Below are 16,077 nucleotides of genomic sequence, written 5' to 3'. Positions count from 1 at the left end.
ATAATACCAAATGTCTTCATAACACCTACTGAAATTATCACTTGATTTCGTTTACTGGACCTATTAATAGTTATGTTATCAATTCCACATATCAAGCATCTTTGTAGCTCTAGAATAAAACCTACACAGTTATGGTAAATTATTCTTTTAATATATGGTTTCTAGGTTCTTTATTTAGGATTTTCTCATCGGTATTTATAAATTACACTGGCCCATATGTTTTTATGTGAGAGTATGTGTGGGATAGAGAGAAACATATGATTGCTTTGTCATTTTTGGCATTCAGTGTTTTGCTGGCTTTATAAAATACATTTGGTAACCTTGTAGGTCTTCTAACTATTTCCAAAGTATAAAAATCTTTTGTTTTTTAAAGCTTTGAAGCCTTTACCCATAAAATGATCTGGGCTCAGAATGTAATATTTTAAGGTCATTTGTTCTATCTTCCTTGGTACAGGTTTTCTATTTTTTTCTTGAGTCGACTTTAGTAACTTAATTTTTTCTCTGAGATTATTCATGATGTATGTAAATACATGTAAATCCTCTTTCTCTCTTGGGAGTTATAGTCTTCAAATGTATGTGTAAGGAGCCATCAGAGAGAGAGTGAACAGAAAGAGTGCCTATACACAGGAAGGAGTGGCTGCCCAGGTTCTGGCTGGTGTGAAACATTTATGTCCCAACCAGGGCAAATTGTGGTTGTGTGGAAAGATTGCACCTTCTTCCTACCTGCTTTCTCAAGGTAAAGACAGAGTCAATCACCAATTATGATTTATAGAAACTACTGCCTTGCTAGCAAAAAATGCCACCTGATCAGTTATTTATGGTATTGTAAGATCATAAATTTGATTTATAACCCAAAACATTTATAGGAAGAAAAAACTGGTTTTGATTTATAACCCAAAATATTTTATGGAAAGAAAAGGAAAGTCTTAATATGACTATATGAACTTGAGCCAGGGGGCTGCAACAGTAACTACAAAGTTCCAGTTGACAGAAGTAAGTGAAACCAAAACAGTCCTCAGATCTTTTCTCTAAGCCTGTCTGAAATCCAGCCATGCTAAGAGCTTAGGACTATCAATTGTCTATTTGCTTAGATTACTTTCCAACATACCCTGGTTCATTCTTAGGTACTTAAACATTTGTCTATTTAGTTATGTTATTTTGACTGAAACTTCAGACAATTTTTTTTTGGCACCAAGATCCTTGTTCCACAGAATCAGTCAATGCCAGAGATGTCTGATGAAATCTAAAAATGTCAGCACTCAGAAAACTATTCAAACCTCCTTCTATTGCTGATATCTCAGACACTATGATGTGTCACAATGCAGATATAATGTAATATAAAACTTCTAAATACAATTTCAGCTTTGAGTCTGCAGTACTCAAACAGATACAGATTTCGTGTGCAATAGATTTACTTTCTTCCTAGATTTTTGTCTTATCTGTTCCCAGAAAATCAGTCATTTATCTAGACAAAGACCCACGATAGATTATTTTCTCCTTCACTTGATTCCATTCTTGCCCCATAACTTATCAATTTTTATTTTTTAAAATGTCTCAAGTTTCAGTTTTTAAGAAACCAATAGTGTGATACTAATATGTTTCAAAAACAAAATAATAAATTAACTATCATTGGATGTCATACTAACTTTTCAAAGCTGATTTTACTATGGGACATTCTAGAGTGAATCTGTGCCCACTTACCAGAATTCTTTTAAGTGTATCTGTTGGGACCTGAAAACTCAGATATTTCAGCTCTCCAGGTGCTGCTCATGAAGTAAAACACCTATGATTGGAGTTCAAACATTTTTTAAAGACATGTTAAAATTGATTCCTATATTAGTTCGTTCTCATACCCCAGACTGGGTAATTTATAAAGGAAAGAGGTTTAATGAACTCACAGTTCCACATGGCTGGAGAAGCATCACAATCATGGCAGAAAGCAATGGAAGAGGAAAGGCACATCTTACATGGTGGCAGGCAAGAGAGCTTATGCAGGGAAACTCCCATTTATAAAACCATCGGATCGCGTGAGATTTATTCACCACCATGAGAACAGTATGGAGGAAACAGCCCCCATGATTCAATTATCTCCACCCAGCCCTGCCCTTGACACATGGGGATTATTACAATTCAAGGTGAGATTTGGGTGGGGACACAGCCAAACTATATCCGCTCCCTACCTTTTCAACAGCTTGAAGTCATTAATGGTAAAGTTGTAATACATTTGGTTCATGTGACATCATCTTTTAAAAATCCTAATAGGATTAGAACAAATTCATTTTTAGTCTAAACTTCTTTAGAAATAAGACATTTCCTGATTATATTTAATTTTAAGAGGAAATGTACATTCATAACAAATTATTATTATCCTTTTCAAGACCTGCATTATATTTAACGCCTTTTAAAAATGTGTAACCCCATCTCTGTGATTATAAAAGAATAAAATGACTTCAGTTCCACTCCTAGGTCACTCCTATCTGAGTTGGTTTGGAAGGTGGCGGTTATGTGGGACATGGAGCCCTTCTGACTGCTTGCTGCTCTCTGTGATATGCCCTGCTCTCAATAGCACCCAGAAGTTTTACCTGCCTTTCAGTTTACATCAGTTTACACGTGAAACTGATATGAAAATGGCCCTTTGAAACAAGAGATGTGGGAGTAGCCTTAAATTATTCAGGATCTTTATTATTAATGAATGTGCTTCTGTGAGCCCTTAAAAATAGTGCAGCCTCAAAGATTACTGTTTTGCATGCAATTGCTAGACAACCAGAACAAGAAATCAACTCTACACAGGAATGCTACATCTGGAAACCTGATTTTACTCAGCTTCTGTCTTCTAGAACTGTTGAGTCATTTTTACGGAGGTTCGACTAGAATGCTTCTCTGTGGAAACTAAGAAAGGTAAGGACTTGGCGTGGAGGCAGATAGATCATATCTTCAGCTGTCCTGTTGACTGGCCGGGAGGCTGGACCCTTCTAGGCCTACCTAGGAACTTCAGGAATTTCTACACCAAGAAGAGTTCTAAACTGATTTCCCATGCTACAACTTTTCTAAAAAGTCTTATTTGAATATATACGGAAACTTGCTAGGTTTTGGGAAGTCTTAGATTACCACTATTATTATTATTATTATTATTATTGAGGCAGAGTCTTGCTCTGTCACCTAGGCTGGAGTGCAGTGTCACATCTTGGCTCACTGCAACCTCTGCCTCCGGCTTCAAGCAATTCTTTTGCCTCAGCCTCCCAAGTAACTGGGATTATAGGCACCCACCACCACACCTGGCTAATGTTTGCATTTTTAGTAGAGATGGGGTTTCACCATGTTGGCCAGGCTGGTCTCAAACTCCTGACCTCAGGTGATCTGCCTCCTTCAGCCTCCCAAAGTGCTGGATTAGAGGCGTGAGAGCCACTGTGCCTGGCCGCTGTTATATTTTTAAAGAATGAATGTAATCAGATTTTTCTTTAATTTTGCTTTCTGTAAAATGTTATTTATCTGCCCAAATAACTTGTGCTCTAATTCATTCATTCATTAGAAGGAGGTTAAAGTATTATTTAAATGTAATTATCATATAACTTTTTAAAAACAGTTTTAAACTACCCATGATAACACAGGTAGTTATGTACCCATGTTACGTCTTTTTCTGAGAACTAATAAGGCTTTTCTTACACCATAACCCATTCGTTTTGCTGAAAATGAATATATATATGTATATATAATATATTAGACACACACAGAGACTTCGAAAGTTCATGGAAAAATGGAATTAAAAGATAAAAATAAAAACAAATTTATTTATCAGCATAAGCCTTATCAAGTTCAAGACACTTTTGTAAGTGATAATACCAGCCATTTAGTCCATCCTTAAAGAACCGAGGGTCCTGAGAATTTAACCACGTCAGTGCAGTCCTTTTGACATTATTAACTGAAGAAAACTAGGTGCCCTTTAAAGAATTTTTAAGATTAGGAAACAAAAAGAAAAGAGAAGGAGCCAAATCAGAATTGTAAAGTGGATACCTAATGATTTCTCTTCAAATCACTTGCAAAATTGTCCTTATGTGATGAGAAGAATGAGCAGAAGCAGTGTCATGGAGGACGCACTGGTGATGCTGTCCTGGGTGTTTTTCTGCTAATGCTTTGGCTAACTTTCTCAAAATGCTCTCATGATAAGCAGATATTATTGTTCTTTTGGCCCATCAACAAGCAAAATACCTGGAACATCCTAAAAACTGTTGCCAGAACCTTTTCTCTTGATAGGTCTGCTTTTGCTTTGACTGGACCACTTCCATCTCTTGGTAGCCGTTGCTTTGATTGTACTTTGTCTTCAGGATTATACTGGCAAAGTCATGTTTCATCTCTTGTTACAATTCTGCAAAGAAAGCCTTCAGAATCTTGGTCCCACATGTTTAAAATTTCCATTAACTCTGCTGTTGTCTGCAGCTGATCTACGTGCAATGGTTTTGGCACCCTTCTAGTAGAAAGCTAGCGCAACTTCAATTTTTCAGTTAGAATTGTGTAAGCTCAATCAGTTGAGCTATCTATGGAGTTGGCTATTGTTTCTTCTGTTAATTTTCCTCTTAAATTACAGCATTCACATTTCTTTAAAGAAAAAACTTCATTTTTTTCTTGCAAACTGATGTGGATGGTCCACTGCTGCGGGTTTCATCTTTCACATCATCTCATCCCTTCTCAAAATGAGTTATCTCTCTGTGAACTACTGATTTCTTTTTTCCTTTCTTTTTTTAAAATTTAATTTTAAGTACTGGGATACATGTGTAGGACGTGCAGGTTTGTTACACAGGTAAACATGTGCCATGGTGGTTTGCTGCACCTATCAGCCCATCACCTGGGTATTAAGCCCTACATGCATTAGCTATTTATTCTGATGCTCTTCCTCTTCCTGCACCCCCAACAGGCCCCAGTGTGTGTAGTTCCCCTCCCTGCATCCATGTGTTCTCATTGTTCAGCTCCCACTTATAAGTGAAAACACGCAGTCTTTGGTTTTCTGTTCCTGTATTAGTATGCTGAGGATAATGGCTTCCAGCTCCACCCATGTCCCTGCAAAGGATATGATCTTGTTCCTTTATATGGCTGCATAGTATTCCATGGTGTAAACTACTGATTTATTTGGGGGCATTGTCCCCATAAACTTTTTGTAAAGCACCAATGATTTTACTATTTTACCACCCAAGTTTTACCATAAATTTGACGTTTGTTCTTGCTTCCATTTTAGCAGAATTCATGTTGCTCTTAAGAGCTATTTTCAGACTGATATCTTATCCTTCTTAATGCTTCAGACTAAACCCTGTTCAGACGTGCTTCGACAATCTAGTGTGAGTTTATTTTGGTACAAAAAAATTTTGAAATCCTTGCCTATTTTTTTCAGAATATACATTTTCCACAAACCTCTCGTGTGTGTGTTGTTTGAACAATAGTTGCAACATGAAACAATTAACAAAGGTAGCTAATTGACTATTCTTTTAAAAATAAACTAATTATTAACAGAATCCTATGTATACATATACATACATGTATGTATATATACATATATATGACAAGTTGATAGCTTTTGTTAGAAATTTAATATGTAGAATGATTTAGCATAGTGTTATTAGAAATTTAAGTATTGAGAGTTTCAAATTTTGTTCTTAAAGTTCAAGTAAATTGATATCATCTTAAAGTAAGAATACAGTCCACTCTTAAAATTACAATGCCTCAAAGCCTCTAAGTCACCATGGTATTAGTTTCAGGAGCTGTTCTCAGTTTTCTGAGAAGCGTGGTCGGTATCAGGAGCCTCTACTTCTATGTTTCTCCTTGTTTTCTTCCTCCCAAGATATTTCAGTCACCTTGAACACCTTGCAGTCACTTTCCACAGGTAAAATGATTTGTTTAGTTGCCTTTTTGTTCCCCTGTCCTCATTCCTCTGCTGCAAAACCTTCTGCTTAAAATACTGGTTCATTTCTAGTTACAGGGACCCACTTGCCATCTGTCATTCCAGGAAATTTGTGAAATGGATCCAGATAAACAAGGTGAGTATTATTGTCAAGTTTCTGAGCATAGTTTGTAAACAGAAAAATTAGGCACAGATGTTATATTTTCAGCCCTCTGATTTGAAGAAGAGTAAACATTTGGCAAATTTCTGGCTGAAAAAGAAACTGTTGTTTGATTAAAGTGGCTTTCTCTCTCTTCTAAACAGAAATCCACCATGTACTGAAGAGTATCTGGTCTATTGTCTCGAAAGCACCAAAAATAATCTAACAAAAGACTTGATGTCAACATAATTGCATTTGAATTGCTATTCAAATACACAGAAACTATTACCTTAGTTTTATGTATATTCATAGTTTACTATTAAAATGAAATTATCGTATATATTTTAATGTCATAAGTAAGTTCACAGTACTGTGTGGTTCAAGTTGGGAGAAAGGTCTCACAGTTGTCACTATATGAAAATTTTATAAGTGGATATGGAGAAACTAGTTCCCCTTTCTTCTAACATCGCTGAATGCCAAGTTAGGCCCAGAACTGATCTGTGGGATTTCTATTGCTAGATCTATTTGGAGCCTTACTCCCCTAACCAAAATCTACATTGTTATCTTACTTGTTTTATATGAAATTCTGTATGATCTCTAGTTGTTTATCTAAAACAACATTATAAATGATTCCAATACCTTTGGGTTTTCCAAATTTGGGCTCTCATATTAATACGCTTTACACAAAGCAGTAGGTAATCCATTCAACTCTCAGTTTTCTTCTTTCTCAATTTTCTAAGGCAGTGTGTCTCAAAATTAGCACGCATCAGAATCATCTGAAAGGTTTGTTAATATGCTGCAAAGTTTGTGATTCCGTGGGTCTGGGAAGAGTCCAGGAATGTACATTTCTAACAGGTTCCCAGGTGACATGATGCTGCTGGCTTGGGACCACTCTCTGAGGACCACTGGCCTAAAGCATCTATTTTGGATCATTGAACTAGATGATGGACATTTGAAAGAATTGTATTATATCCACCTTAGTATCTGTGGAAAATAAATATATTGATGTAGCTGAGCAAAACCAAGAATCTTGGTCAAAAGATATTTCCCAATCATATTGCTTCCATGAAGAAGAACACATGTAGCTTGTGTTACTATTTCTTTAAGCATCTAAAACTGCTTTGTTCATAGCTTTGGGCGTGATACATTTGGTAGTTTCTTCCTTTCTTGAGTTTGTTTTGTTTGTGTGTGTGTGTGTGTGTGTGTGTGTGTGTGTGTGTGTGTGTGTGTGTGTGTTTGCATCGGCAGAAAAAAAATGCAAAAGTTAGCCTTGAGGAAGTGGGTCTGGTGTTGGCTCACCTGGGCTCCTCATTCATTTTCCATGTTGCACTGTATCACAGCTTGCCGTGTTATGCTGCATAACTTCATCAGATGACGCTGTAAAGCATAACTTGACAGGAGAGTGATGGCCAGATGGTAGAGCAGCTACAGAGTCGCTCCTCTACCAAGAGCAGCATCTGGGAACTTGCAGAGCCCCTTGTCTGCTGATTCTGTGTATCTGCTTGGTGCATCTGAGAGGAACCAGGGCACAAACATTGGCCAATTTCCAGAGGAAAGAAATGTTGGGCATTACACTATTGTAAATTATTTCCACCCTATTATGCCTACTCTCAATTTTTTTTTTTCTCCAGACATAGGACAGAGGAGTTTCTGACATCTCCCATTCTCTAACATTGGCGTCTTATCTGAAAACTAAGCATTTTTAAAGCCTAAGGAAATGGTGAATAACAAAAGATTTAGAGCAAATTGTAGTTATATATATGTTTGTACCTCTTGAAAAAGAAAGGAAAACATGTAGAGGGTTTTTAAACAACCTCTCTTGTTTGGGCAACAATGTTTAGGCACAGTCCACTTCACCTGAGGTAGATGTCTTTAATTCATGATCATATGCTGACTCTTGGATCAATATACCTTCAGAGAGAGGCCTGTGGCATGTTCTCACTACTTTGGGATGGCTCTGGCCTGGTTCAGCACTGTAATCCCCTTTGTGGCTCCGCACAGTGCCTGGCACTCAGTATCTTATGTGTAACAGCTAGTACTTTACCCCACAACACTCAAGGGCAAGAAACATCATTTCCTAAATCAAAATCAAGTCACTGTACCTTGACATGAAATTTAGGCTGAGTTCACTTTCTTTCTTTTTCTTTTGTTTTTTTTTTTGTTTGTTTGTTTGTTTTTTGAGATGGAGTCTCGCTCTGCCACCAGGCTGGAGTGCAGTAGCGCGATCTTGGCTCACTGCAACCTCCAACTCCCTGGTTCAAGCGATTCTTCTGCCTCAGCCTCCCGAGTAGCTGAGATTACAGGCACGCACCACCACACCCAGCTAATTTTTGTATTTTTAGTCGAGGCGGGGTTTCACCATGTTGGCCAGGATGGTCTTTATCTCCTGACCTCGTTATCCACCTGCCTTGGCCTCCCAAAGTGCTGGGATTACAGGCGTGAGCCACCGCACCCGGCCACCACAGCCACTTTCTAAACTGATACTTGTCCCAACTTGCCTACAGCCCCCTTGAACTCCTATGGTTCTCTAACCTCCTCTCTGCCTTCCTAGCCCCAAGAACTTTCCCCAGCCAATCTCTTTGAATTATTCCAAATTCCTTTTGCATAATTATGCATTATTAACCTTTGGGAATTGATTTTACAGACAGTGTTTAAGGGGAAAGGGTTAAACATTCTCCCCTACCTCACCCTACTCTGGAGGAAGATGCTGAGTGGACATCTCTTCTCCCAAAGCTGAAAGAAAGATGCTTCTGCCTGCACCCATATTTCTTCCCAAGGAGACACAATTATCTCCCACACTTCCCTTCCCAGCGAGCAACAAGACAACACTGGCCCTGATACATACGGGCAGCTGGCGGGCTCCCTGTGCTGGATAAGGACGCATCTGAGAGCAGCCGTCCCTAAGTCATCTCCCCTCCCCCTCGCCTCTGGGGAGGAATCTCAGTGAGGAAGGCAAAGCCCAAGGAGGCTAGGAAATCCTGGACAGGCACCCAGCTTCTCCATCCATCCAAACCTAGGACCCAGGGCTTGACAGTTCCTCCCCCAAAAAGTAGGATTGGGACCCAGAAGGACCTAATAGCTCCTGCCTGTTCCTACCTGCCTGTTCCCTGATTCCCACCTGTTTCTACCTCATTCCTGACCTCCCATTCCAGCCACAGTGAGCAGCTCAGCATCTTATCCATCCTCCATGCCTTTGCCCGGTCTGTGTTCTCTGCCTGGAATGCTGCTTAGTATCTTAGACATCTGTTCCTTCAACATGCACTAAGTAGCTACGTTAGCACTACTAATGAAACGCTGAATAAGACGAGAGAAAAAAAAAAGAGGAATTTAGGCTGAGTTAAGTTTGGGAGGGAACTATCCCTGGGAGACAAACAGAAAGCTCTAAGGCTGCTCTCTTGAACAACTAACTGGTCAAGGCCCTGATTGAAGTCCATTGTGACCACCACTTGTGATGCTCTCTGCTTTTGGCTTTGGATTCCACTTGAAGACATGGGACTCCATGTCAAGACTGGACACAGAAGTCCTTGTCACGCCTGTGACTGGTCTCCCTGGCTACACCGTGCAGCCATTCCTCCACTCAGGGGTCTGCTAGGAAGGGCAGCCCTGGAAACACCTCCTAAACCCAATCTTAGTCAGACATCTCCCAACTTCTTGTCCAGGCATCAGCCTCTCTCCGCCTCCAGGAAAATTCCAGATTAATTCTTTCATGGGCCTGTCCATCTTTTCATACGAAGGCCTGAGTGGAGGTGACTTCAAGAGTGGTCCTTACACAGTGGCTCATGCCTGTAATCCCAGCAGTTTGGGAGGCCAAGGCGGGCAGACCATGAGGTCAGGAGATCGAGACCATCCTGGCTAACACGGTGAAACCCTGTCTCTACTAAAAATACAAAAAATTAGCCGGGCGTGGTGGTGTGCACCTGTAATCCCAGCTACTCAAGAGGCTGAGGCAGGAGATTGGCATGAACCCGGGAGGTGGAGCAGTGAGCCGAGATTGCGCCACTGCACTCCAGCCTGGGTGACAGAGCGAGACTCCGTCTCAAAAAAAAAAAAAAGAAAAGAAAGAAAAAAGAGTGGCCCTTAAACACAGACACACTGTTAGATCTCCTAGAGGAGTGAAAATAGCTTAGACTTACAAGATGAACACAGAAACATTGCCTTTCCATTCTTTAAATTCTCCCCTTGCTGCAAGAACAAGACAAAAATGAATGTCACCACAAATTACCTTGCCACATATGTTTGAATCAAAGAAATACACCAAGCAGTTCCTTGTTTCATTTTTGCTCAGGGCCTGTTCCAAGGCTGGAGACTCGGCTGTGTTTCTAGTCACAAAACTCCCCAGCACACCCTGCTAACTCCTCATTGCCTGAGTTTTATGTTAATCGGCTGACATTACATTTGAAAGTAGTTTCATTTTCCTCAAGACTTCTTCCTCTGGGCACCATAAATACAAGTAAGTCTTGGCCTCAGAGCTTGCTTGTGTGTGAAATCCTTGCCTCAGAATGAGCGTTTCTGGGTGTAAACTCTAATTGGAATTTGTTATCACCGGAAATACTAGAGATGCACCACTGCTTGGCAGTTCTTTCCAAAGTTTGTGACTGATTTCCTCTTTCACCCTTCACTATAACGGTGCAAATCTTCACTATTCCTCAACCCCACCACGTCCTCCTAACTCTAAATGTGTGAACATGCCCTCAACTTCACAAAGAAAACAGAAGCTCTCAGACATGGCCATTCCCCCAGCGCATCATCTCCTTTTATGCTTCCTCTCAGGGAATGAGTGATGGCTTCTTACCAAAGCTAATTCCTTCACCTGTGCATTTTCCTCCCTCTGTCTACCACAGTGATGGGAGCAGTTACTAATACTTCAGTGATTGTGGCAGAAAACTTACCTCAAAAAGGCTGTGTTACCCTATAAAATTAATAACCCAATCAAGAGATCTACTGTACAGCATGGTGACTATAGTAAATAACAATGTATTATATTCTTGAAAATTGCTAAGAGAATAGATTTTAAATATTCTTACCACAAAAAATAAATATGTGGCATAATGTATATGTTAATTAGCTTGATGTAGCCATTCCACGAGATACACATATTTTGAAACATGCTGTGCATGATAAATATATACAATATTTATTTGTCAATTAAAACAAATGAAAATAAATTAAATAACCAAAGGAAGGACTAGCTTTCCTGGACTGGGACATTGTCACCAGGAAGCGGTTTCTCTCCATCTCTAAGTTCATCTCTGCTCACCCTTGTGTGTTGATTTCATTCGCAAGCTACACAGCCTGACAAGAGAGTGATTTCTGCTCCAATCTACAATTCCAAATTCAAGTTGAGAAAAAAAATTCTGCTTCCCTGATAACTTGAACCAAGAGTCCTTGAACCAAGAGTCCTTGAACCCAGATTCATTGGAACATTACTTGCCTGACTTTGGTATGTGCCCACCTCTGGGGAAGGCGATGGTGTTCTCACTGATGGGCTGGGCCTGGGCCACATGCCCCCATGGAAGTGGGAGAGTTGCAGTTGACACTATTGGAATTTCATGGACTCAGATTAGGGGAGGTGGTTCACCTGGAGAAAGAAAAATGGATGCTGGGTGGCTAAGGGAACATGTGCCCTCTGAGAGGGACTTTGCTACATCATATACTACCTGGATCCCCTACTTCCTGAGTCCTCAACCCCACTCTGTCTCTCCTGGCTCCTCCTCCCTGACCCATACATTCTGGAATCTCTCCTGCCTTTGAAAACCAATTTCGATTTTATGTGTTGTTCTAGCTGTGGCTCTCTTGTCTTCCCTTCATGTTATAAGATCTTGAAAAAGTTGTCTGGTTGTATGTTTTCTCCTCACCTTACACTCAGTGCTCCATCCTCTGCAGTTTGATTTTGACCCCCATGACTCCACTGAAACTGCTGTCACAAAGACCTTCAATAATCAAACTAGTCATAAAAAGCAGAAGCAATAAATTCCCTTTATACCAGTAGTTTTCAAACTTTTGTTTGCATCAGATTTACCCCCGGGGCCTGCTAACACTCAGGTTATCCCTTAGATTCTCACCCCTAGATTCTGACGTTGGCGACTTCTTAGACTTTTGTTAGAAATTGTTTTTCTCCCAAGTTCCCAGGCGATGTTGCTGCTGCGGTTGGTTCAGGAACCATACTTTAAGGTCCACTGGTTTATACCAACAATAATCAGTTAGAACAGGCCATTTTAACTGCCTAAAATAAACTAAGCTATTAATGTGTATGATCTTATATAACTTTATTGAATAACATTAAAGATAATGACTAAATGGGGAGATCTACTCTATAGTTATTTTTTCTAGATATGAAGACTGATCATTTCAGTCTTAAGCAACAGAAAGCTCTGTTGTAACGTTGTTATATTCTCTTAAATTAAATAAAAATCAAATTTGGAGCATCAATGAAAAAAATTTAAAATTGTGGGTCCTTAAGAAAGGTAAGAGAATTGAACAATGAGAACACATGGATACAGGAAGGGGAACATCACACACTGAGGCCTGTTGTGGGGTGGGGGGAGGGGGGAGGGATAGCATTGGGAGATATACCTAATGTTAAATGATGAGTTAATGGGTGCAGCACACCCACATGGCACATGTATACATATGTAACTAACCTGCACATTGTGCACATGTACCCTAAAACTTAAAGTATAATAAAAAAAAGTAAAAAAAACAAAAAACAACAACAAAAAAAGAAAGGTAAGAGAAACAATTTAGGAAGTATATTGCCTACATTTTCTTATTTTAAATGTGCAAATACCCTTTGAGGAATGTGTTATAATTCCCATTTATCTGAAGAAGAAACTGAAGATCAAAAGTAACTACTTTTAAGGAAAAAGGAAGGAACAGAACTAAGTATAGCTGGCTCCAGAGCTCTCTCCTCTCCTCTACACTGTGAAATGGGCAAGTACACACTCAGTGCTCAGGAATGCTGGCTATTGTTGTACTGCTATTGGTGATGGTAACTCTCAAAAGAAGGTATATTAATAATTATTTTTCTGATTATAAAAATAGCATATACTTTTTATAGAAAATTTAGGTAATATTGAGTAGAGAGAAAATAACCATGAACACTAATAATTCAAGCACTCAGAGATGTCCACTGTTAACAGTTTGGTGGATGGTACTAGAAGTTAAGCTCCACAAGGGTGGCCATCTTTATCTGTCTAGTTGAATGCTATATTTCAAGGGCCTAGAATCATGCCAGGGCCATATACTAAGGGCTCAATAAATATTGGCTAAATGCATGAGTAGATGGATAGCTTTGGAGTCTTTTTCATTTATGCATAAATGCATGTGTCCACATATAACTAGAATATATTTGCAAACTTGAATTTATATTCTACATGTAGTTTTTTTATCCTGTTTGTTTCAAAGGCCATTGAATTTTTATATAAAAAGTGGACAGATTGATGGAGTATTCCGTCACTTTTTGGTGGACTGAGAAGGTGAACTAGGTTCACCTGTAGCCCTGGAATAATGTAAGTCTATTTTTATTTGTTTACAGAAAAAAAAGAGCTCTAAACCTTAATTTCCTCGCCTGCAAAATAAAGTAAGCTTACATGATCTCTAGGATTTCCTTCCATGATGTGGGATTTATATAATGAGAGAGTACTTTATTCATAATATTTTATGTTTTCTTTACAGATGCTCTTAATAGTATTGAGAATTCCATTTATAAAACAGCCTTCAAATTACGATCAGTGCAAACTCTGTGCCAGTGTAAGTATAGGCTCTCCTGAAATATTTGAAATAATCTGAGCTTGATGTGCGATGTAAAATTCATAGAGAAAACAAACACTCCCCCCATGCAGCTGACTACTGGATTCTGGAAGTCTGGACTTGTGCATTTAGCCCATTCGTGACAGAGAAGATGGAGGATGGGAAAACATCACGTGCATGCAACCCATGTGTAGTTTTGCTGATGAGCAATAGAAATAATTGTGCATGAGGATTTTTAATTTTTTAAATATTTTCTTCACTTGGCTTCTTCTAGAAAATGTTTTTGGTTTCCTTTTCAGGATGCTAATATGGACACAAAATAAAATTACAAAAAAAAGTATTTTCAAAACTGCACTTATAGATTTAAGTATAAAAATATAAAATTCCATCTACCACGTAAGATTTGCATTTTCAAGTTGTACCTATAATCTGTATATGAACATGCAAAAGTAGGTACAAATGAATAAATAACCCATGGACCATGAATTTTAAAACTATCTCGAGAATTCCCTGAGAACTGCCGCTTTTGCAGTAAATTTATATCTGATTGAATGTATGGTTTTCTTTTCTTTTCTCCTACTGTTATCTAGGCAAAATAAGGTAAAATGTTTTTACTAAAACATGTATCCTGTGAAAATTTTCCAAGGTGAAAAATAAACTGGGTCCAAGCTATGAAAAACATCAGGCATTCAGCATATCTAAAGTTATTGATTTCTCACTGCATGAAAGAAAAATCACTTCATGTAAAATGATTTCTGAAATTTATCATATCAGACCTAAGAGAAGTTATGTTATATATATGACATTTCTACTGAAGGCTGACATTTAAAAATATTTTTCCTCCTGCCTAAAAAGTTATATAGGGCAGTGGTTTTCAAATTGGGCTTCACAAAATATATGTGAATGTGGGGTAGGGTGAAAAAGAGTTAGCCAGGTGGGAAGAGGAGTTGCAAGCAAGGTGGGACGATTCAAAGACCACATCCTCAGCAGGAACAACTCCATCCTTCTCTATTTTCCATACCGTGTTTGCTTGTATGTGTGTGTGTGTGTGTGTGTGTGTGTCTGTGTGTCTGTGTGTGTGTAAGCTGGGGTCTCACTCTGTCACCCAGGCTGGAGTGCAGTGGAGGGATCTCAGCTCACCGCAACCTCTGCCTCCCAGGCTCAAGCCATCCTTCCACCTCAACCTCCCGATAGCTGGGACCACAGGCGTGAGCCACCACACCCTGCCAATTTTTTGTATTTTTAGTAGAGACAGGGTTTCGCCATGTTGCCCGGGCTGGTCTTGAACTCCTGAGCTCAAGTGATCTGCTCACAGTGGCCTCCCAAAGTGCTGGGATTATAGGCATCAGCCACCACGCCTGGCCTCATACTGTGTTTCTGTATTAGGTTCCTTTTGAAGAAGAAATTTTTGGTTTTAAAAACAGTTTTATGTAGATTACTGCTCTAGATAAAGAAACTCACTTATAACTATTATTTTTATTATTCCAGGAACAAACAAAAAGCTAAAAATTTACCCCCAATTATGCATTTTCCTGGAGAATTTCTCCCATTAGAGAAAGTTAGCAGCAATTGTTCACATGTCCCAGTCACGAATGCCTGAGTATGTACCGTAGTGTAATTTGTGGATGCACAGTTTTCAACTTTTTGTTATCTCTGGCATCAGAAACAGTGAATATAAATAACAGTCATGGGAAATATTAACAATACACAAAATCAGTGGTTGAAAAATGTTACCTAGAAAAGATATCCAAACAAAAATTTAAAAACAGAAAATCCCAAACACTGAGATAAAGCATAACATGAGCTCCAAATAGAAAGATCTGGGACACATCGCTGTATAAATCTTGTGGCGAGATTAATGGACACCACTATTATCTGGTTTGGTGTAATATAGAACTCTCAGCAGGAGATGAAATCGGCCTGTATTCAGAATGCCTGGCTGAGGTGACAGGTTTTAATGATAAAAGAGTTTACAGCCTTCACCACCTGCAGCCAGGTTTTTATTTAAGTCACATTCTGAAACTTGTTCCTCTGTTCCTTAGACTCTCCTCTTGAAAGCAATATCAGAGAACAAATAAAAATTTTTATTATACTTGCTAGATTTCTTATCTGAGGTTGATTTATGAAGTAGAGAGAAACCCAGGGTTTTATGGTTTCACAGGCTGAAGCGTTTTAAATGCCAGGAGCTCTTGGCGCTCTTGATATCCCCACCTCTCAGATGGTGCAAGTGGCTGTTTATTAATTTTGTCTGTCATCCTCTCTCTGCAAGAAGCTATGGGGTTAGCTCTATTACATTCTTGTT

General features: G+C 39.0%; 1 protein-coding gene across 1 annotated transcript in view; it reads left to right on the top strand.

Annotated features, from left to right (window-relative positions):
* The first annotated feature begins 5,887 nt into the window (after positions 1 to 5,887).
* DYTN (dystrotelin) overlaps positions 5,888 to 16,077 on the top strand; it is a 68,907-nt gene continuing 58,717 nt past the window's right edge. Inside the window, exons 1-2 of the mRNA XM_004033111.2 lie at positions 5,888 to 6,023; positions 13,701 to 13,775. Of these exons, the coding sequence (XP_004033159.2) occupies positions 6,005 to 6,023; positions 13,701 to 13,775 (94 nt within the window). The 5' untranslated portion in view covers positions 5,888 to 6,004. The remainder of the gene's footprint in view (positions 6,024 to 13,700; positions 13,776 to 16,077) is intronic.

The sequence above is a fragment of the Gorilla gorilla genome, chromosome 11 (assembly GCF_029281585.2).
Source record: "Gorilla gorilla gorilla isolate KB3781 chromosome 11, NHGRI_mGorGor1-v2.1_pri, whole genome shotgun sequence".
Lineage (NCBI taxonomy): Eukaryota > Metazoa > Chordata > Mammalia > Primates > Hominidae > Gorilla > Gorilla gorilla.
This window is presented reverse-complemented; position numbering and strand designations above follow the sequence as displayed.